This window comes from Perna viridis, chromosome 15 (genome assembly GCF_037379345.1).
Source record: "Perna viridis isolate PV_CMFRI_1.1 ecotype Kerala chromosome 15, ASM3737934v1, whole genome shotgun sequence".
NCBI classification, from domain to species: Eukaryota; Metazoa; Mollusca; class Bivalvia; order Mytilida; family Mytilidae; genus Perna; species Perna viridis.
This window is the reverse complement of record NC_142459.1, coordinates 10,518,234-10,542,111: the sequence shown is the minus strand read 5'-3', so window position 1 is coordinate 10,542,111 and position 23,878 is coordinate 10,518,234. Positions and strand designations below refer to the sequence as shown.

The 23,878-nt window shown below is 33.1% G+C and overlaps 1 protein-coding gene across 11 annotated transcripts in view; it reads left to right on the top strand.

Annotated features, from left to right (window-relative positions):
* The window catches only part of LOC148596898 (uncharacterized), a 48,701-nt gene that overhangs the window by 16,368 nt on the left and 8,455 nt on the right, over positions 1-23,878 (top strand). For 5 of the 11 annotated variants that reach the window (XM_088564381.1, XM_088564382.1, XM_088564383.1 and 2 more), the window contains 3 exons: positions 2,772-2,820; positions 20,035-22,936; positions 23,315-23,399. In XM_088564381.1, coding sequence (XP_088420507.1) covers positions 20,051-22,936; positions 23,315-23,399 — 2,971 coding nt within the window. In that variant the 5' untranslated portion in view covers positions 2,772-2,820; positions 20,035-20,050. Of the gene's footprint in view, positions 1-43; positions 1,588-2,771; positions 2,821-5,679; positions 5,821-9,860; positions 9,941-16,773; positions 16,794-20,034; positions 22,937-23,314; positions 23,400-23,878 lie in introns of those variants that run through there. The other 6 variants (XM_088564390.1, XM_088564387.1, XM_088564388.1 and 3 more) reach the window with 6 other exon arrangements.

Here is a 23,878-nt window from a genome sequence, read left to right as displayed (position 1 = left end):
ATTTTCAAGTATGTACATACTGATATCATTTGGTTTTATTTATTCATGAAGAAGTTGAAATAGTTTTTTTTTTTCTCAAACTTTCTCTTAGCCATAAAATGAAATAAATTTTCTATAAAAGTAACAGTATATAATAAGATTTTGTGAATAATTAGATAAGGTTAAGTAAATAAGCATTCTTGTTGCCACATCAATATCATGGCATATCACAGAACCCAACTTGACTAAAGGTTAATTTTTTGTATTGCCCACAGGGCCTTTTCTGTAAAAAATTTTCAGTAGCAATCATCTACTCAAACATTGTTGAGGGTTCAATTTAATGGAAGAAAAATCAAAAGTCCACAACAAAATACCCATCTAAAGGGTTGAATGTCCAGGACATAGATACATGTATATAAAATTTAAAAGGTCATAGGTGACAGGCCAGAGATTTAAGGTCTCTACCATGGACCCCTGCTACTCCTCCCATTTTATTTCCTACCATTTCGTTTTGTATATATTTAAACACTCAAAACAAGTCGGAGAGATATTTTGATGAAGCTTCATGATTATTTTTTATCTTTGGAAATAAGAAAGAGACTAATCTATGTTTGTATACTACTGTATCTGTGTATAAAGATGTTTTGGGCCAGCTGCAGCCTGCCATGAGTTGTGAGGGTTTCATCTTGTTCACTGAAGACCAATGGATGGAATTGGGTTGACATTTTCATCCTGGTGGGGTTGTTGTCTCTCTTACGTATTCACCATACCTATTCTCATTATACTTGAATGTCAAATGTCAAGGTAACTAAAATATCTATTTTACACAATGTCAAAGTTCAAGGTAACTTGAATATCTGTTATACACAATTTGTATCTTAAATGCTTCTTGGTACACATGTTTGTTTTTACTTTCCAGGGTGTCAAATTTGTTTTTGAGTCTTGAAGGTCCACTACTTTTGTAGATTTTAGATATAAAGTCCACCTAATGAATATCAAAGACCCTCCATTGTGATTCAATATAGTGTATTGAAGATCCAGAACATGTATATTGATAAAACTTGAAAAGTATTGAGTTTGACAATTGATAATTTAAGCCTTTGTTTTCTTGGTTAAGTAAGAAGGTTTTTTATTGCAAAAGAAGAGACATAGGGTAGTGGGGACAATAATTTGCTGGTTTTTCCTTCTTTTCTTTCCTCATTATTTAGGTGGGACAAAGAAGCCTGGCATGTCAGGGCCTTTTCATTATTACAATTTTCATAACTATCAAAAGCCCATTACTACAATATACATACCACACTAGTTTGGATATAACACCTCACCCAGATAATTATTTTAGACCTAAAACTTCAATCATGTCAATATTTGTCCAACATTAATAAGAATTTAAATCTTCAGTCTTTGTCAATTTTGACAGGTGGACTCAAATAGGTCCTCAATGTAACATAAAAACGCAGGTATGACATCCTCATGATAAATTGGCAATAAGACCGAAGTTCCGCTATCTCCCTTCCCATTTAAATCAATAGTTTGATAAAGGTCCAGTAACTTTCGTCAAAAACCAGGATATTGCCATTTTTTAAGGATTTTGTTTCCATAACTAAATTTGTATGTATGATTTTCAGTAATCTTTGTATCAATGGCATGGTAAGCTGTCAAATTTCAAAGTAAATATTTAACTTGATATTTTGAAAGTTGAACTTAAATGCTCTATTTTTTATTTGTGTGTTTTTTAAATACATGTAACTTCCAAATTGTTGTTATAATGTACTTTATTTTAACCGATTTATAACTTAGTTAAATATATGTAGGTAAATGTATGTAGCAGTCTTGATAAAAATCAGACAAAAGGTAACCCACTGATTTCACATTCATTTTTACTTAAGAACCACATAACCAGTCTTATGTTGCACTTTCTAGATAATGCTGTAGTTTAAAGAGGCTGATTCATGGAGATATTTTTTACATTTTTTCTGTGCTCTACAAATTAATGAAAATAAATCCTTCACCAAAATAAGTTAGTCTACGCTGCTGTTGTTGTCTTGTAATGCTGAATTAAGAAAGATGGCTGTTTCCTATTAGCCTACCCTCTCTATTTTTCTACTAATATAATCTACTCTAAAGTTGTTGTTTTTAGTTTTTCAGTAAGCACTGTTCAAGTCAGAATGTTTCTCCTATAAACTCAGTGTAAAATTATATTTTTAAGTCTTTGCCTTCCTAAATGTTTTTTCAAAGGGGTAGTAGGAAACATACATGTTATGTTATTTACCGAACTTAGACAACTGCTAGACCATTTTAGATTTTTTTGGTATAATAAAGAAATAGAATACTATTGTATTTGAAGAAGATCAAAATTGTAAAAATTGAAATTTAAAATTTTATTTATTGTGTAGAAGAAGTGTAGGTAGGATCTAATGCAGGCGCAGATCCAATGACTGGTGTACCAGGCGTACGCCCCCCCCCCTAAATTGGTAAGAGAAAAATTTTTCACCACCAGTTTCACCCAATAATATTTTTTGCCTTGCTTTGCACGGTATTTAATTCAATCAACGCACCCCCCCCCCCAAACTCAAATCCTGGATCCGCCCCTGTAATGTATAATAATATACTGGTAATGGACAATATTCTTCACCAGGAATGGACTAAGTGTGTAAATAGTAATAGAGTGAAGTGAGGGATCAATTGGAATTTATACAGGTCCATCAGCACTTTTACCAGCCATGGCCTCCATACTACTGGCTTATTGTGAAGACTGTTTGATTAACAGTTACTAATATTTCATTTTTATTTAGTTTCAGGGAAACTATGACCTGAAGTTCAAAAATCAGTTAGTTTTCACAGGTAAGAAACTTGCTGTAAATAAGTTTGTGTGTGTTATTAACAGATTAAGTAGCACTCCAGTTAAGGATCATGCAAATTGTGATTCATGGGTAAAAAACCTACATATTTTTATTTTTGATATTTTATTTGAAATGTCATAGTAAACAGAAATAAACATGTGGTTTTTCATATAACCTGTGCTCTTAGGAGACAAACATTATATAGAATGCACTGTAGATTTTAAAATTAAGGGAGATAACTCTGTAAATGGCCCTCAAATACAATAGAATCTACTATATTTTCAATGTCGATTATCTCCTAAGAGCAGACAGATTTGAATGAGTAATTACACATTTCATAGTATAGACCCATGAAACAACTTAATTACAAAATTAAAAATATATAGGCTTTTTTGAGGTGTATCACATTTTTCAGATTTTGCATGATTCTTATAAAGACAGCTACTTAAAACATTCAACCACTTAGGACCTTAGATACAAGTTATGGATTAATTTTGACCACTTTAAAGTGGCTTTTAATTAAATTTAATTATTTAGTCATTTTGAGAGCATAGATCCATTAAAAGAAAAATAAATGTCTCTAAAAAATAATCTACTTATATCATAAAGATGGAATTCAGAAAATTCATGAAGATTATCAGAAGTTTTTGTTTTTGCATTCAAATTTCATTTTATATAAACAAACAACATTCACATTCTTATCAAAATTATCAAAATTGAAATATTTAGAAACTTACTTATACATGTTATACCTGATAAAACTCACCTGGACTTGTTTATATTTGTGATATTAATTACCAACAAACATGACCCCCCCTTACATGTATCATTGACGAGAGTCTCAATTTTCTCACCTTGGTGCTTGTTTAAAGTTTATATGACATGATAAATTTTAAGCATGTCTCTGATCAAGTCTGAGCTGTCATTCTTTGCTTCTAAATATACACTGATCTTAAGTCTGTGAAAATGTCCTTCAATCATATTGTGAAAATGTCCTTCAATCATATCCCAGCAGTCTTGAATAGATTGCTTTTAAACAGGGTAAAATCAACTACATTCAAACCTGTTTAGGTTGAACTCCTCTGAGACTTCAGTACCAGCCCATATAAAATTCAGACACTGCCTGTGGTAATGTTATTCATGGTTTAAAAAACCCATGGATCAGAGAATGCTTTTTTGGTCTACATATGCAATATTTTTTATGTGACAATAGTCTTTTCTGTATTTAGATCTGTACTTTAGAGAAAATTGCACTTTAACCTTCCACTAAAATCAACCAAATCAAACCAAATCAAGAACGATAACTCTGGCAAACCTCTAATTCCTTGTACAATCTATATAAATTTCATCTCAAAAGCACAACCCCCAAATGGAAAAATATGACTGGTTCTGTGATCTATAAATATTTCTGAAGAAGAAATAAAACTGAATTCAGTGGGTTTTTGACATGAATTGAATTTGATCACCTCCTGCCTGATTTTTATAAAGACTGCTACTTGAGTATTTGTTCAATGTAGACAAATGTTTTCAGTGGTGGATCCAGAGGAAGGTTCTTTGGGTTGGAACCTCCCTTTTTGGAAAATTTGGTAAAATTTGTGCAAAATTTTGGCAAGTATGAGCAAATGAAGCCCCTCATGAAAACCCCCTTTTCATAATCTCTGGATCTGCTGCTGTTTGTTTACCCAGGCAGATTCAAATCTGTGTAAATGATATCAGAAGACCACCATTGTTGGACTTGGACCGTATTTTGGATATTAACAGTTTAGCTTAGAATAGACAAGTTTCATGTGGGCTTTTGTCAAAGAACTTTTCATTTTATCCATACAACCATATACATAGCATAGCTATCAGCAAGTTTATGGCTACTTGTTACTTTAATGTCTTTAAGAGGCCCTTTGATTTCTCATGTCTTATTTTCCATGTGTGATTTCTCATTGGTATTGGAAGCTTTGGTCAGAGTTTTTCTCATTGAAATCTTACAACTGTATACATAGCTATCGGTAGTTTTGTGGCTGCTTCTTCCTTTAATGTCTTTAAGAAGCCCTTTGATTTCTCATGTCTTCCTTTCCATGAGTGATTTCTCATTGATATTTGAAGCTTTGGTCAAAATTTTTCTCATTGTAATCTTACAACTGTATACATAGCTATCGGCAGTTTTGTGGCTGCTTGGACAGATAGAATTCCTTTTCCTTGACTTATTCACCCACTGTCTGCAGGATTGACATATTGCTAGATTACCGGATTGATTTTGTTCAGGAACTGCTCTGGAATTTCTATTTATAGTAACAGTTTGCAACTGTATAAAGAATTGTATTGATTTTTGGATCATAATGCTATTATCTGATTAGAACAGTTATTTAATATAATAATGAATTGAATATTTCATAATAGGTGGTAATGTGAACTGCTACTTTATCCTTCATTGAATTGAAGTCAAGGTGATGAGATTATTTCATAAGCAGGGGTTCATACATGTATTAGTGGAGGTCCAAGGTCCAGTACCTTCAATTTCTAACCCTTGACCTTAGAAATTTCATTAACCTAGGTCCAACACCTTTCAACACTTGTCGTTGACACTTTTCATTTATGAGTATAGATTCCTCTATTGGACCATTGATTTAAATCTTGGAAGAGTCAAGAACTTTCCATACCTGAAAGTAAGGGAGCAACCATTTGATTTTTATTGGGGGCTGGGATTGAATTTTAAAAAAAAGGCAGGATGGTATCTTATGGTAAAAAAATTCCAGGATGACCATTTGGGTAAAAAAAAAGGTAGGATACATCTGTTGACAAAAAATTAGGATATGTTTTTTGTAAACATTTTAATGTTACTATTATTTGTCATATTTGTATATACCAGAAAAAAATACAGGAAAGGCTGAAAAAAAAAAGATAAAAGTCAGGATAGTCTCAACTCAAAAGAAAATATCCAAGACTGAAAGTTTGAACTGCTGTGAGGAAATCTTTCGGGTTGTTGCTTTATCTGTATATGAAGAATCAGGTACATGATAACATTCAGCAGCAAGTTGCTATAATACCCATTAGGAGAGTTTAAAAAATACCAGTATTATTATTTTAATATATCGTCTGTAAAGATGGCACAAAATCAATTAAGCAGGTGCAAAAAAAATGAATTTAGTGTATATTTTTGAAAGTTAATTAATCAGGGCATTTGGAAAAATCAAAATAAGCATATGCAAAAATTAATGAGGAAATACTAACATGATTGATTGATTGTTGGGGTTTAACCCCCGAGCAGCAATATCTCAGCTATATTCAGGTGAAGGAAATGCTAACACTCAGCTATATTCAGGTGAAAGAAATGCTAACACTCAGCTATGTTCAGGTGAAGGAAATGTTAACAGGAAGTACAGACCATGTTACAAAGCCATACTACAGGCCAACATTTTAGAAATGTTTTAAATTGAGTTCAATTTAGTAGTAACAGCAAAAATGTTCCTCGAATCTTATTACCTCCAACTCTTGCGGGACTTCTTTTGATCTGGCACAGTTTAGGATATACCGGTATTCAAAATATTACCCTGTTACTGAGCCATACTCCAATCTTACACTGTAGGAATGGAAATTTATCTATTACAGGAGCAGATGTTTCCCCTAATCTCATCCAACCCCTAACCCCTTTTAGATCGATGACCCCTATTACCTTTACCAAGCCATATTCCACTCCTACACTTTTATCAGTTTCTGCAGCAATGTATCCCAAATCTTATCAAAAATGCAACAACCAGAGATGAAAAGCTGATTGTGCTGTTTGTATATCTACACTATAATGACACTGACATTGATATTCTGTGTATGTTTTGTTTTTAGCAGTTTGAATGTAACACTAGCTAATAATTACCATATGCCTGAAATTTCAAATTATAGTACACAGGCGTGGATCCAAGGACTGCTCTGCCGGGTGTGTTTGCCCCCCCCCCCCACCCCACTAAATCTGTAAGAAAAAATATTTTCATCACAAGTTTCACCCCATGATATTTTTTGCCTTGCTTTGCATGGCATATAATTCAATTAACGCCCCCCAAAACTCAAATCCTGGATCCGCCCCTGGTACATTATGTCTGAAGGGTATAAAAGGTTAATACTGTGAAAGTACTAACTATTGTTCTTTTGGTACCAATTTTCATAGTTTTCGTGGGTAGATCAAACCATGAAATTTGGTTCCCAACGAAAGAGATTTTCATTGTTGTGTATACTGGAAAATTCAAAACCACAAATTCAAGAATCCACAAACTTGTGTTTCTTCCCTTATCCACAAAAATTGGTATCCATGGATAAAAGTACTTTCACAGTAGTAGAAAACGGGCACTTTAGAGTGTTTTACCGCAAAAGAATGGCTAACTTATTTATCCCCCACTAAATGAGTGGATGGTTAATAGGAATCACCTTGTCCATCTGTCTATCATTCTGTCTGTCCATCTGTTTATCATTCTGTCTGTCCATCTGTCCGTCTGTTAATCATTCCATCTGTCCATCATTCCATCTTTCCATCATTCTGTTTGTCCAAATTTTGTCTCAATTATCTTGACTCCCAATGGATGGAATTATTTCAAGTTTGGTATGTGGCTTTACATAGATGGAACATATCTTGTAAGGGATTTTGGTTGCTTAGCAACATATACTTCCTGTTCAGTGGGACTTTCACATTTTTCACTAGGTGGAATTTATGACTTATCAAAGAAATGTGTTTGAAACATGAATTTAGGGGTTTGAATTAGGATTTTTCTACGTAATTTTGACAAAATCAGGTTTTGGGACAAATTTGACCTGTAAATCGTGTTAGCAGGACAAATGGTCAAAATCGTGAAAAACACGATTAAATCATGTGGAAAGAGTGGGGGTATAGAACATGACCATTGATTTCTGTTTTCCAGGTTTTCCATAATATATCTAATACATGTGAAAACATTGTCAATAATTCCTAGAAATGTTTTTAGAAAAATCAATGAGTATATGCTGGCCATCATTCGTATTTAATGACCATATTATGGACTTCTGGTCACACATAGCTGACACAGCGATTATACCATTAATTATATATAATAGAGACCTGAGTTATTACCAAATATTGTAACTAGGAATGTAATTAGCAATTAACATGGTCAATTTATTGATGTACAACATGGCTTGGAATGTTATAACATGATTGGTGAATGGAAGTGCTCTAAAGTTTAAGTACTTGATTGGTGATGTGCTGTGCTTTAAAGTTGGTGACATTGTTGTGCTTTAAAGTGTTAGTACATAATTGGAGATATACTATGCTTTAAAGTTGGTGACAAGTTGTGCTTTAAAGTTGATGACATTGCTTTGATCAAAAGTGTGAGCACATGATTGGTGATTCACTGTGCTTTAAATTTGGTGACATTTCTGTGCTCTAAAATGTGGGGACATGAATGGTGAGATACAGTGTTTTAAAGTTCATGACATTGCTGTGCTCTAAAGTGTTAGAACATGTGTGGCAACATGGCTGTTCTTTGAATTTTAGTACATGATTGGCAACATGGCTCACCTCTAAAATGTTAGTATTTTGATTGGTGACATGTAGTGCTTTACTGACGTTAGTACATGATTGGTGACATTAAAAGGCTTTTGCTAATCATTCATTATGCGTTATGTCTTTTGTAAACTTTTACAAAGGCAACGCTAACCAAGAAACCCTGTAGCCATGCAAAAAATTGAATCTGCCACTATGATTATTGATGTATGACCTTGAAAATACATAGGGTTTGAGATATTCAAATTTGGGTCATATCTTGTTTAGAAATGGCATGAATTTGACATTTTATTAAGCTCTTGATGTTATGTCTTACAGTGATCTCTAATTTGTGTATTTAACAATACATGTTCATGAAAATAATTTTGATTCATTTCAAGCTTAATATTGCACTTTTTTCATGACAATTGATAAATTAAAGTGTAAATAAAAATGATTCTAAATGATTATTGTTTAACAGTATTGACTATTAGGGAACAACCATTTTTTTTGTGGGGGGGGGTGTGCTAGGATCATATTTGAATAAAAAGACAGGACAATGATGTATGGTTACAAAGATTCAGGATGAAAAATTGGGTAAGTCTTGGACAGGCAAGAGTAAAAAATAAAATGTCAGGTCAGAAATTGTACTGAAAAATAAATCCAGAACACAAAATTTGATCCTTGACCCCTCCCCCCACCCCTAGATACAAATCAAATGGTTACTCCCTTTTTAGAAAGTTAGGCCCTGTATGTTTGCATGTTGCTAACAATACAATATCTCAAGCTGCAGGCTGTATTGCATGGGAGACTGAAACTTCTTCTATTGTCTTTATTTTCAATGTCATTTTCTAAAGAGAGTATGCAGTCTGTTTTAGATCCTATTGATTTGCAATTACTTAATAGCACTCCAGCTAAGAATCATGCAAAATGTGATTCATGGTTGGAAAGCCTACATATTTTTATTTTTTATATTTTGTTTGAATTGCCATAATAAACAGAAATTAACATTCAGTTTTTCATATAACCTGTGTTCTTAGGAGATTAAAATTATATAGAATGCACTGTAGATTTCAAAATTAAGGGAGATAACTCTATAAATGACACTCAAATACAACAGAATCTAATGGATTTTCAATGTTGATTATCTGCTAAGAGCAGGCAGATTGGAATGAATAATTACATATTTCATGATATAGACCCATAAAACAACTTCAATACAAAAACAAAAAAGTGTAGCCTTTTTTGGTGTGCATCACATTTTTCAGATTTTGCATGATTCTTACAAAGACAGCTACTTAATAGCAAACATTTTTTGAGCACTTTAGTTAGATGCTTATTTTGTATTCTGTTGATATGATTTTGCTGGTCTGTTTTTCCTTGATGAAAATCAATGAGAGTGAATTATGGATAGAACATTTTGTTATTTTGAGAGCGGAGGCCATATTGAATCAATACTTTAGCTTTTTCCAATAAAAGCATCATAGTCAAAGAAACTCTTAATGTGTCAGCATCATTGATGCTTGGCAGAAGCTTGTGGGGAAACAGATGGACTTCCTGAATCAGAATCTTAACTCGGAAGTATTTTATTTATAATTTCCTGTGACTGTTTCTGGAATCAGAAAAGGTTTGTAATGTTATCAGTAGGTTACAAAGAATGGGTGGATGATTTCCCATCTGTCAGTCTGTCTGTCTGTCTGTCTGTCTGTTCTTCATGATTTTTAAAAGTCATGTTTATTTCTGTATCTTGAATTATAGTTTGCTTAATACGAGCTGTTGCCAACACTTGACATCTGTTGTCATGATTTTTTTTCATAAAATATTTCTTATATTTTGAATCTCCTTTGATCTGTTTCAATAGCAGTTCAATCAGTTTAATTTATATATGCTGTTAACTCAATCTGCTTGCACCTTCTCCTAGCATGTTAAAGACATTATATTCTATTGCTCTCAAGTGTGTCTGTTCTTTGAGATTGTTCTATCTTATCTCTGTATTATTTTTAAACTATAGGATTTTGCTAAGAATGTGTTTATGCCCACTAGTGTTATTCCCTCCCCAACCTCATTATCTCAACCTGGGGCAGGTCCAGGTGAGGGCATAATTTGGGTAGGCTCCATTTTAAGAGAAAGAAAATAAAAAAAACCATCATAATATGCTAAATATTGTATTGAGTATGGCAATTTAATATATTTATTCATTGAACATATCATAATCTGGTTTCTTTTTATATACTTTCTAATAATTACGCCTCTCCTTCATAAAATCCTGGATCCGCCCCTGCCAACTAAAATACAGTGATACATGTCTGAACTGAACCCCAAATAAATAAAAAAAATCTGTCAAGACCAGATATTTTTTTATAATTGTTTTCAATCTGAATAAACAGAACACCTGCCTAAAGTGAACAAATTCTACGGTCCAAAAGCAGTTTGGATTGGACAGGTTTTACTGTTTTTGGTCGAAATATAAAATGGAATTGTTGTTACCCAAACCTGAATCAAAGCCAATAATATGGCAAAACTGATAATACACCAAGTGCCAATGCAAATACTCGCAGAGGAAAGTGACAGAAAGACAGAGGGACAAACAAACAGACAGACAGACAGACATATGAAGAAAGGTAACATTTGACCTTTGAACCACTTAGGACCTGATTTCATTCTGGGCATGCAAATCATTGTGGTGCAAGTTTCAAAATACTGGACCACTCCATCTACAGACAAGATGTCTTAAGACTACTACGACATGATTGTAATGATGATAAATGACATATCTATTGATAAGGAAGGAGCATCAGTGATTTCAAATATATGTAGATTTCCTGAAACATGAGTTGACTCAGAATCATTCTGTTGGAAGTGACTATTTTGATTGTTTGAATTGATTTAAATGCAGATGCACAGTTTGTGTAGAAATCATTGCATATTTCCATTGTTTGAGACATCAGTGGTCTAACAACATAAAAATGCAGTTATCTTTAAGTACATATAGCTCTGTCCCTCATAGGAAAACCCTAAAATCATATTGAATAAAGGCCTCTATTGTGACTTCCTCCTCTTACAGGTTACACTCACATCTCTACCTCATAATATATCACTACTATGAGGTATGTTAATTATATTAATGAATCCAGTGCCAAGTAGAACAATCCTAACATCTGTTCTACGAAGATTGTTGTTTTTTTTACTTCACAGTGTCTGTAATTGCAGATAAGAGGATTCCATTTTATGTGTGTAACATATGCAGCTAGTTTGATAAAAGTCCACCACCCACTCCCAATAACTTTAGAAAGAACAAATTGTTCTTGGTAAGCATATTTATTTCATAGAATTTTGTGTTCAAATTAAGTGTTATTTGAATTTGGAATCATATTGCATTTTAGAAAATGAGTGTACAGAAATAATGATGCAAACTCATTCCTTCCGAGGGGTGTAGTCAGAACATTGTGTCTTTGGGATTACAATACTTAGATATCAATATTGAAGACATGATTTTCTAATCTCATAACATCATTACTTACTCCTTTAATATTGGATAGTTTTTACTCATATTCTAACATAAGAAAATATTTAAAATTCAAATAGTACCTTGTTATTTAGTTTAAAAAAAAAATTATTTTAATACCCCATTCAAGCATTATTTGGCCTGTACATGGAGCTTAACTTTTCTGTCTGTCTTTCTGTCTGTCTGTCTGACCATGTACCATATAATCCTCCAAAATTATTCCATGAATATTTCATCAAATTGTATAAGAATGTTGGGCCTTATCAACTAATCGATCTTAGTGTGAAAATATAGTAGGAAATATAACGAGAGTAGATATTAAAGATACCTTGAACTTTGACATTGTGTAAAATAGATATTTTAGTTACCTTGACCTTTGACATTCAAATATAACAAGAATAGGTATGGTGAATATGTCGAAGAGACAACAACCCAACTGGGATGAAATATCAGCGCAAGGCTACCCATTGGTCTTCAATGAATGACGGGGAAGGCTGCAGCTGGCCCCAAAACATAATTACACAGGTTCACTGAAAGAGTTGCCCCTTTATACTCAAGTAGCAGGAAAACTTGTTTAGTCCAGTTATAATACAGACCAGTTTTACAAATGTCCATCACATGAAACCTTAACTGTTTCCACTGGCTAAATATAGACCTCCCTGTGTGAACAAGGAAAAACAATTAATAGATTTCATTGTTTCTCAAACGTTGACAACAAGAACCACCCAAGTTACAAAGGAAAAAGAGAGAATAAACCACACATCTGTTTTAGTAGAAATGATTGTTTCCATGGTCTTACATGTTGGAATGATATTTTGATGTTAAGATCCTGTTTTTGTGGATGTTTTATGTTCTGCTAAGTACAGAATGTGGTAACTTGTTACATTCTTATATGAATGTTGGCACATTTAACGCTAATGGCTTCAAGAGTTGTTTAGTAGTGTCTCTGAAAACTTTTGTTTTGATTTGTTTTCATTATGATAGGCCTGTTATACTAGATTTACCTTGAGCATTGCTCATGAAAGGATAGTCCCTGCTTAACCTATGCCATGCATGTACATGTATGTATTATTAATTTAGGGTTGTATATTCAGTCTAATCAATGATAATTGATATGATTAATATGTCTGAGAGACAACAACCCAACTGGGATGAAAAATGTCAGCTCAAAGCCACCCATTGGTTCTTCAAAGAAATTTTACTATAAACCTGAAACATACCAGTTTAATACCAAGATAATGGATTCTTTTTTAACAAACTTGTGTATTTTCCCTAATCCATGAAAATTGGTATCCATGAATTAAAGTTCTTTCACAGTATCAAAAAATAAGATCATTGATGAACACCATTGGCATTACAGTTTACATAATGTGGTTTTGCATGACAATTTTGATACAGTGGATTGAAGAGGGTCTTTTGCACATCTTACAAATCTCCATATCAAGATAATGAATTGTTTTTTTAACGAACATAACTTATTTAACAATATTAATTTCCCTAGAGGCCTTCAAACATAAAAAAGGAAAATAAATACAAATAACAATTACAGTTACAATTACAATTACAAATACAATTACAATTACAATTACAAATACAATTACAATTACAAATAATAAACGGAAACAATCAAAAATAGATAAAATTCATTCATGCTCAAAATTTATAGACATGCATGAAAATGATATGTTGTATACTGTAAAAGTACTGTTGTTCATGGGGTACTAATTTTCGTGGTTTTCATGGGTAGGCCGAACAACGAAATTTGGTTACCAATAAAAGGAGATTTCCATTGATGTGTATACTGAAAACCTAATAATCATGTATTCAAGAATCCATGAAATTGTGTTTCTTCCCTAATCAAGGAAAATTGGTATCCAGGAAGTAAAGTACTTTCACAGTAATTGTGAAAATCCTTAGTGGCAAGAATATTAAATATTAAGATACACAAGTGTTATATGAATATGATTACATGTCAATACAGATTCAGAATAGAAAAATATCCAAAAAACTGAAACAGCAAAAGGGAGGGTCCAAGCTATCATTATCTCATTTTCCCCCAAGTTTTGCATTAAATCAACAAAGTGTTTGACAAAAATTGGAGGTTCAATCCTTACACCATTCCCTAGACCTGCCACTGCAGAATGGAGTTTTCAATTCACTATATACCGACCTGCTTTAAAGATGTGGTTAAAATAAACAAGTTCCCTATCTACATTTTCAGAAATTATATAATTTCATGAACTTCCTCAAAGTGCCTCATTATCATGGTGAAAACAAACGTTTGTCAAAGCTTATATCATTCACAGAGTCATTACATACATGTGCAAGACAAATTTCCAGACTTCAGTTTTTTTCTGCTTTCTTTGAATTGTCAAATTACATTTAAATGCAAAAAAGTCTACTCTTTGTAAAAGAATTACAGTCCTTGAATCGATCCATGCAATGATTTGACGGATCAATGACCAGTGACTGATCTGATCGCAGTTTTGTTAAGTAAAATGACGTAAGATCTGTTTGAAATAAAAGAAATGTAAAATAAAAGTATAACTTGATGTTTAAATCTATTACATTATGTAAATATGTGTAAAATTGACAAAGAAAACAATAAAACTGTAAAATACAGTGACCACTCTGTGGTCACGTGATGCGATCACCAGTTTAACGGATTGGTTTGACGGATGGATGAATGACCAGAAACTGATCAGTGATCGATGACCGATTGTAATTTTAGTTGCATGGATAGGTTCAGGTACTGTAACTATTCCTTTTGAACTTCGGAAGTTGTCTGCAGATCTAGTATCAACAAGATTAAAGCTTGCAGAGATTAAAGAAGATTTTAATGAAATTATTTGAAGAAAATTTTAAAATTTCTCAACCTGGTCATCTATAAATCCAGTGATTTTCCTACTTTTTAAGGAAAGAGCATGAAAATTGGAGCTTCGGGAAATTAGGGCAAGGATTTTTATACAGTACTATGAAAGTACTATTGTTCATGGGGTACCAATATTTGTGGTTTTTGTGGGTGAGCCAGACCATGAAATTTGGTTCCAAATGAAAAGCAAATTCCCATTGATGTATGTACAGAAAACTTCAAAACCACGAATTCAAGAATCCACAAAGTTGTGTATTTTCCCTAATCCACGAAAATTGATATCTATGAATTAAAGTACTTTCACAATATCTAAAAAAAATGAATTCTAATTAAAATCCTTGATGAAGACAATTGCCATAACAGTTTATATAATGTGATATTGAATGACAATTTTGATACTGTAAAGTGAAGAGAGGCTTTAGCACATCTTACAAATCTCCATCTCTATCATGTTCAAATTTTGTGGCACAACTGGAAATTTTTACTGCTGGAAATTTATAGCATATGTCTTTTTGGGAATTGATCCCAAATTAGACCCCAAAGTAAGGGTTGGAAATCACTGTAGTCTCAGAAGAGGAGAATGTTAGATTATACAGGAAAACCTGTCTAAATGGGTCATTGTCTGAAATCCTTGTTAATGTATATCAGTATGAGAGAATTCTGTTTTATCTGAATAAAACACTACTGTACTACTATGGTACTAGAATCTGTAAGAATCAGACAGAATTTAAAAAAAAAAATATTAGTCATGCTCAGAAAAAATACATGAATTTGACATTGTGGGCATAAGAGATTATTGTCTATTGAAGATGAATTGACAGTTCATTCATCTTAAAAGTGTCAGAGGATGCAGAAAAATGAGTTTAAAGTTACTATAGAATGATTAAGGGAAAGTGAGTTATCTCCCTTTGCATTTCATACAAAATTTATACCCAGATTTACTGACACCAAAATAATAGCCGTTTTTTTCATTTCCAATTACATTTTCAAGAAGATTAAATAGAGAGACTTGTGAGTTTTTTTTTCACTTTGATTCACCCACAGCCTGATTCTTACAGAGAATAACACTGAATTTCACCACTTACACTCTCTCGAAGATGTTTTCTGTTATAAAGGGACTAATTTTCAACAAATTCTTTTCACAGATTTTTCTTACTTGTGAAAATAACAAAAATAAACTGCTCATGAAAATAAGAATAGGATGATTAAAAGAGTGATTAACCAAAATATGATCATGAGTGCTGAAAAACCCTAAATTTTATAAGTGTCCATGACTTGTTCCCTGCATGTTTCTTGGCATGAGTGATAATTGTTTGATTATTTACAGTGACTATTTTATTTATTATATAAATTTTATTCATAACTAATTACCATTATCAACATAAACTTTAAAGTTTTGATGGGCAGATTAATATAAGCATTGTGACATTTCGGCAATGAAAGTTCAAAGTGAAATAACAGAATTTATTTCACAGCTTGCATTATCAAAATTTTTCAATCACAGAACATTCAATAAATCACTGCTATCTACTTTGAAAGTACTTTTATTTGTGGATACCAATTTTCATTGATTGGGAAAAAAACACATATTCATGGATTCTCAAATTCGTGGTTTTTAGGTTTTTAGTATACACATCAATGGAAACCTCCTTTTATTGGTAACCAGATTTCATGGTCTACCATGAAAACCACGAAAATTGGTACCCCATGAACGATAGTACTTTCACAGTATGTAATAAGTTGGCTTTTTTGGTTGAGTTAATACTGGTTTCACTGAGTGCTGTAAGTCATGTAGAAAAAAAATTGAAGTTATGATAAACATTGTGATAAGTTTAATTACATCATCCTGATTACCCTGATTTAACATAATTGATCCTTCAATTACATAATCATGTTTACTAATGTGGACTGTTCCACTCTGTCAATAAAGGGGAGTTAATTCATATTGATTTCAATTGAAAATTGCATGGAAAATTGTGTGATCATCAATACAGCTGTGAGAAATAATTTTTTGATGCTGATATGAGAGTATTATTGAGTGTGTTGCTAACGACAGATGGTGAATTGTTTAGATTTTAATTTCTAAAGCTAAAGAATGGTGTGGTAAAGTATTAGCATTTTATTGAAATTTGAATGTTTTAATTTATAATTTTGCAAATGGAGAATCGTTTCATTTTCAGATTTTGTTCTTTTTAATGCATTTATTCATTTAAACCTTTTTATCTTTCGAAGTCATTTTATTGAAAGTTCTGTTGATGTTAAAGTCAATTATCATTTCTTTAGTGAGTCACCATAACCTGAAAAATGTCCATTGTTGGAAGTATTTATTCTGGATCAAGATCCAGTTGTAAAGCATGTGTTAATGTATTTTAAAATTCTGGTTTAATGATGTTCACTTAACCTGGCAACTGCTAGCACAATGTCACTCCAATGTTCAGTTCCGAAATATATGAATTACTCATCAGTTTTTAGGACCTCTTTTCATTTGAAACTCTCTTTAAAGAGATGGCAATTTCTGTGAATGTAATATCAGTTTATACAGTCTCAGTTTCACATCTGCATTTCATGAGTCTTTATCTTATGAATTTTTATTAGAATTATTTTATGGCGGATTTGAATATTAATTCACATAAGTATGTTTTATCATCAGCATTTAAATTTAATTTATCATTCAAATGATAAGACATCACATGGAATATTTGAGATATATTACTATAAAGTTATATAATGCAGTATTACAATATGCTATGCTGCCTATTGGTTGGGTCTGATTTTTGAAAAAAAAAGTTGTGAGATGAGAATCTTGGACATTTTTCATTTTACCCATATCTAAAAATTTATGATTTATTTTAATGCAAGATCTCATGCGATTGTTTTTTTGGGGGGGGACTATATTTCTGTCATAATTTAAAAATATATAAAGAAATTGAAAGGCATGGTACAAATGAATATTTTGACCTGGCCTTAAAACAAATTACCCATGTTTCTGCTAACAATACCAACCCTAATTTGTTGTGCCTATCCTTCAGTTTTTTGCCATTTTTTCACCAAAAACAAACCTCTCAAAACTATCGAAAAATTTTAAAAGTTTTGCGTACTTACCAGCCCTTGAGTATTAAGGTAGCAGAACACTTGTATTTTTTTGCTCATAATGTAACATAAATGGCAGTAAAAACAATGATGAAATAAAGTTTCATTGATTTATTTTGATTCTAATATGACTAGTTTCTTCATATTTATAAATAGACACAGCCTATGTGTTGCATGAAGTGGGGTCTGTCTTGAAGTATAATTCTGTTTTGATTTCTGGAGATTTGAGTAAAATTGATGTATGACATTGTGAAAAAGACTGTCATACCTTTATGGCATTGGTCACATGTTTATCTCTTTTTTTCACCATGGCTGTAGTCTAAAGAGCTTCGAAGCACTTTATATTAGAATACAAGATAAAAAAAATATAATATTTGTTGTGCACCTTTATACAAACATTCCAATTTTTATATATTGAGGCTTATCTATAGAATTAATCACATTATTTTCTGGTCAATTCAATATTACTTTTACTTGTCTAAAACCTTATCAAAATATTTCAACATATTCTTTGCATTATAATATGAATGATTTAAATTAGTTATACTTCATTACACTTTTTTTACATCATATATCATGTTTGATACATGTCTATATAAGGATCAGGTAAGCAGTCAGTTAGGCAATTTGTCTGTGTTGCAGGGATGAATCCATAATTTCTTTTTAAAAAGTGGGGTTTACACAGGCAAATGTACCAAATATGATAATCATATGGTGCTCGATTCATATGATATTTAACATATGATAGTCAAATGATTATCATATGATTCTCATGTTAATTTTGGCTTGAAAACATATGACTTTCATATGTTTGTGAGTTTGTGAAAAACATATGATTATCATATGGTGCTCAATTTATATGATAATCATATGATGCAAACCATATGATTCTCATGTGTGGCACGTTTGCCTGTAGGCTTTTGTTTGCTCATTTTTGGTATTTTCTTTAAAAAGGGGGGTGTAAGGGCACAATTCCCCAGAACCCCCCCCCTCCATTATATCCGCTGCCATGCAGTGAGTTTGGGAGTTAGAAAGGGCTGATTGTTTACATCAGCAATATTAACTTGGCTTTGGACTAGTTAAAAATCATCTGAAAACACACATATGTAGTGAAAACAGTTAATGGATGGTTCTGTTGGCAACAAAATTTGTAAAGATTGACAAAATGACAGTTCATGTTTCTGGAGCCTTGTGTGTTTATCTGTCACACAAGTATAATTTTGGAATTTAACTGCTATACAAAGTTTACATTGACTTCTGTAACATACAGATAATGCATTGCTGTTAGTTTGACCTATACAGAATATCTTGAATATGAAATAAGTGAAATGTCAAAAGCTAAATAGTAAATTAAATTCACATTAAAAAGTTCAGGGAATGATCTATGAGTTGTAATAATGTATATACATTTTATGCAAATTACAGTTAAACATGTACATTAAAGGTACCAGTATAAAAACCGGTATGTTATGATTTCAGTTACAATAAGGAAATATTTCTGTACCATAGACTTTTTGAGTGAGGAATTTTCTATTTATTTGTGTCCTTTATATAGACTGATTGCATATTTGCACTTTTAAAATTAGAATAGACATTCAAAGGTCTTAAAAATTTCCATTATAGAAGAAATGTGTTTTATGTGCTATGATTTATCAGTGTGAAGCCAATGCAGTTGTGTAAAAAGGGGGAGGGACTTTTAGTGTTGGGATAAATGTATTCTGTATTGGATTTTTTTGTTGTTGCAAATTTGTCCCTCAATTAGATACATTCCTAATAGAGGGTTAAAAAAGGTATCCATTATGGGTAAGCAAGTGCAGTTTGTTAGATAGATTTCAATGAAATGCTGTATACATCATGTCATTCTTTAAAAACAAACTTTGCTTTCATCTCTGAGTTTGACGTGTGTGAAACAACTTTAATAAGATTGTGATTTAATGTTAACATCGACATTCTCATCCGACTAAATATTAACATGGGCATTTTAGTGTGACTTAATGTTAACATGGGCATTTTCATGTGACTTAATGTTAACATGTGCATTCTCGTGCGACTATATGTGAATATGTGCATTTTTGTGTGACTTAATGTTAACATAGGCATTTTCATAGCAAATATAATACCCCACTAAAATATTGATATTAATGGTATTTGCTATTTGCTTGTTCAATTTTTTTTTTTTTTTTTCAGGAAATATCTGACATTAATTGTTTTTCAATGATTTCTGATTCCTTAAAACAAATTCTTTCTTTTGTAGGTGAAACAATGTATAAATGGTTCATCAAGCCGGAAGCGTAATGTCCGTTGCATGCTCTGATTTTACCCAGAATGCATGGCGGAAAGATCTGTGTTCTAATTGTCAGCGGTCAAGGGGAGAGCACTCAGCTTTGGCAGTGAAAGAAAGTTCTCCAGTTCCAAAGAAACGTACATCAGTCATCATCAAATCATTTGGAAGTTCAAATAGTGAAACTGAGAGTCAGAAAAAGTTGAAAAGTAGTTTGAAGAGTTCTTTAAAGGGAGACCAATCTCCATCAAAACATTCTAATGTGCAATTTGCAAACAATGATCCAGATGTCATAGGTCATGATGGGGGAATAACAAATCTATATTCAGACGATGAAAGTGAGACTAACACAGACTTAGACTTTGGGGTTGAGGAATTAACATTCACAGATGAGGAACGAGCATTTGTTGTGTTAGCTCTCGAGAACACACTTTGGAATTCTGATGTTGATAATTTGAAAAATGGTACTAAGAAACCAACAGTTTTAGGTCAAAGTTCAAGTAGAGAGTTTGAGGATGTTAGAATTTTATCCCTTTGGAAAGCTGATAGATTTAAGGACTTGAAAGACTGTGATGCAATTATTCCAAAACGATATGGAACATTTCCGATAAGGTCAAAAAGTTCAAAGCCAAGTTATATAGATGACATATTTAGTGATTCAAATCTATCGTCAAATATGACAAGGAGTAAATTAAACTCTGTTGGATCAGAGGGAGGCGAGGAGAAGAATGGCAGTGAACCCTCCTCTCCTTACAAATTAATGGATATCAATGAAGTGCTGTACTCAAAATTTGATGACATCACTGTTTCTTGTGGAGATAAAGCATCAGATGAAAAAGATTCAGAATTTGATCCTGAAGAGGATTTCTTTGATGGTTTCCTTGACGATTTAGATCTTGATTCTTCGTCTGCTGGTATGCAGCTTGTTGACATGCTCAATGATGTTCTTGCTAAATATAGTGATAGCGACTCATTTAGAGGTATTGAGGATCATGAAATTTTCCCTGATTTGCCAATTCCTCTAACACGTGACAAAAATAGCCGACCGCCAACAATAAGAGCAGAGGATCTTAAAGCACTTAAAGGGAGCATTAAATCTAACAAGGAGTTGAATGCTACAATAGCCAATATAATAAAGAAACAGAAGAAAAAACCTGCACCAAAACCACCAACTTCTCCTCCTCCCCCTCCTGTTCAAAACAACCAATCAAAACCTTTACCTGTGCAATCTGACCAATCAAAATCATCTCAATCTAGCCAATCAAAAGTTGATAGACAAGATTCAAATGATTCACTGCTGAAACGGAGTTCTTCCTCTGAACAAAGTATGAAAGAACCTAAGTTTGGCATGGTTACTGTTGGGAAACCCATTGTTGACCATGGTGTAGCAGAGAAGCCTCTGTCTCCAAAACGATCCTCTAATGTGTTTGAGGAACCACCATCACCAGAACCGGTGAAAGCAAAACCAGAACCAAAACAAAAGCAAGGGATTTCTGGATTCTTTCGAAAAATCCTCAAACGTGGAAAGGATTCTTCTGAAAACTCTGATACAAATATAGGAAGTACGGAATCCAATATTTCAAAGTCACCTGAAGCATCTAATTTCTCTTCCTCATCTGGAGATAGTCTGCCGTCATCTGCAAGTGATGAAATCAAATCAGCAAATGGAAGTGAACAGATTAAAAATAGCCTTGAACGGAAAAGATCACAGAGTGATTCCAAGGCAGAAAAATCTAAGTCTCCCCAACAAAAACCTGTTCCTACAAATCCTAGAGGGCCAAGGACTAGTATTATTATGTACATGTCTGAATCATTGAGTGAATCAAAGGATGGGCACGAATCTTCAACAAAAACTGGCAAGGAATCACCAAAAACTGCTAAAAAGGAATTAAAATCAGTAACAGAGGTTCCATTAAAGGAACAACCAGAGCCAGCGAAAGAAAAGAAACCAGTTGTTAAACCTCAGATAGCACCTCCTCCTAGACCACAAACTCGACCAAAACCACCTCCAAACCCAAACAAACCTACTGTGAGTCCTCAATTATCTAGCGATAGTACCAAAAATTCCCCACGACAGAGCAGAAAAGCTAGTGAAAGTAGCCTCAGTAATGTAGAGGAAAGCCCTAAGAAAGGTCATGATGATCTTGTAGTAAGGAGGAGGGCAAAAAGCCCAAAGAGAACAACAGCTCCTCCTCGTCCTGCAGTGATTCCAGCTCCAGCACCAGATAATAGACATTCATTGTTTACTAAAGAACTTGAAATGAGGCTAAGTAAAAGTACTGATCAATCCAAGACAACAGTGTCTCCTAAAACAAGCTTAGATGGTACTCTGCCTAGAAACAAGGGGAGTGGTGACTCCCCCAAAACTCAAGCAAAAAATTCTTCAGAAAGTGTCTCACCTAAAAATACAATTGATCGAAAGTCTTCTTTAGGACCTCCTCCTCCATCGCCAATGGTTACATCAACATCGTCAATCAAAGATGACTCTTTCACTGTCAAAGACCGCAGGGCAACATTAGGAGCACCACCGCCTTCTCCAATGACAATGTCAACAACCTCAATTAAGGAGGAGCCATCACTAGGCACACAGACTTTGCCTACCATGTCTTCCTCTACTTGCTCAATAAAGGAAGATACCTCCACAAAAGAGAATGACATAAAGGGAGAGAATAATGACTCTTCTTCACAAGTAGAAAAAATAGAACTTCCAAATAAGGCTCAAAGTAGGCGGAGTTTTCTTGGGAAGTTGAATAGAAAATCTAAAGCTCCAGCAAGGCCTCAGTCTGGTATCAAAAGAGCTAAGTCCATTACAGAAAGCCAGCAGAGTGAACTCCAGCCAAGGAAAATTGACCTTTCTGATATTTCTGGGCCCGTGGTAAGTTGTAATATTTGTCATAATTTGTTCCCTGATAAACTTTAATATGTAAAAGAACCATGAGAGAAAAAAATTAGATGCTGAATCAAGTCAGAAGTGTACTCGAAGAGACACTTGTGTAAATGAACTCTGAATAAACAAGAAACCTGCCTAAACAAGGCATCTCCTGAAGCTGGGTCGTACCAAATCGTTTGTAATTGTTAGTCACTTTTCCTCAGAAAAACACAAAATACAAATCAAAATTTTGGGACTAGTACAAAGCAGTCTCTGTCTGATTGATCAAACATTCTAAAAGTATGTACATGTATATCAACATTTTACTTTTGCATCAATCCTATAATTTATAAGTCTATATGTTGCTCTACGATTGTACTATAGATGATAACAGATCCATGTGGTAACAGTTTTCCTGTCAGTCGGAGAAACACAATCACCATTGGAGAGGACCATTCTCTAGTATCAGGTACAATCTTCATCTCTAGTTCTTAACCACTTCTAGTATACATGTACATGTATCTTGTGTGGTAGAATATATAGTATTGACTGAACATGATCTTTATGGGCAATCCAAGACTGCAATTTATAGAATGAAAGTCAATTCTCTAGTACATGTATCAGGTATAATTTTCATCTCTTGGTCATAACCAATGCTGATTTACTTAATAAGATTGTACATATATCATGTGGGGTAGAATTTATAATGTTGCCTGAACATTATCTTCAGGGCTGTCTAAGGCTACAGTTTAGGTGGAGGTTAACGTTTCTAACTAGAAATTTATAGTATAAAAATTGTTGAAATTCAAGATTTTCAACCCCCCCCCCCCAAAAAAAAAAAAAAAAAAATTCCCCCAATTTTAGCGGAAACAAACATTCACTTTGCTCACTCCAACTCCACTATTGATTTTAGGGAGATTATATGTATTTTTTTCTTAGTACATGTAT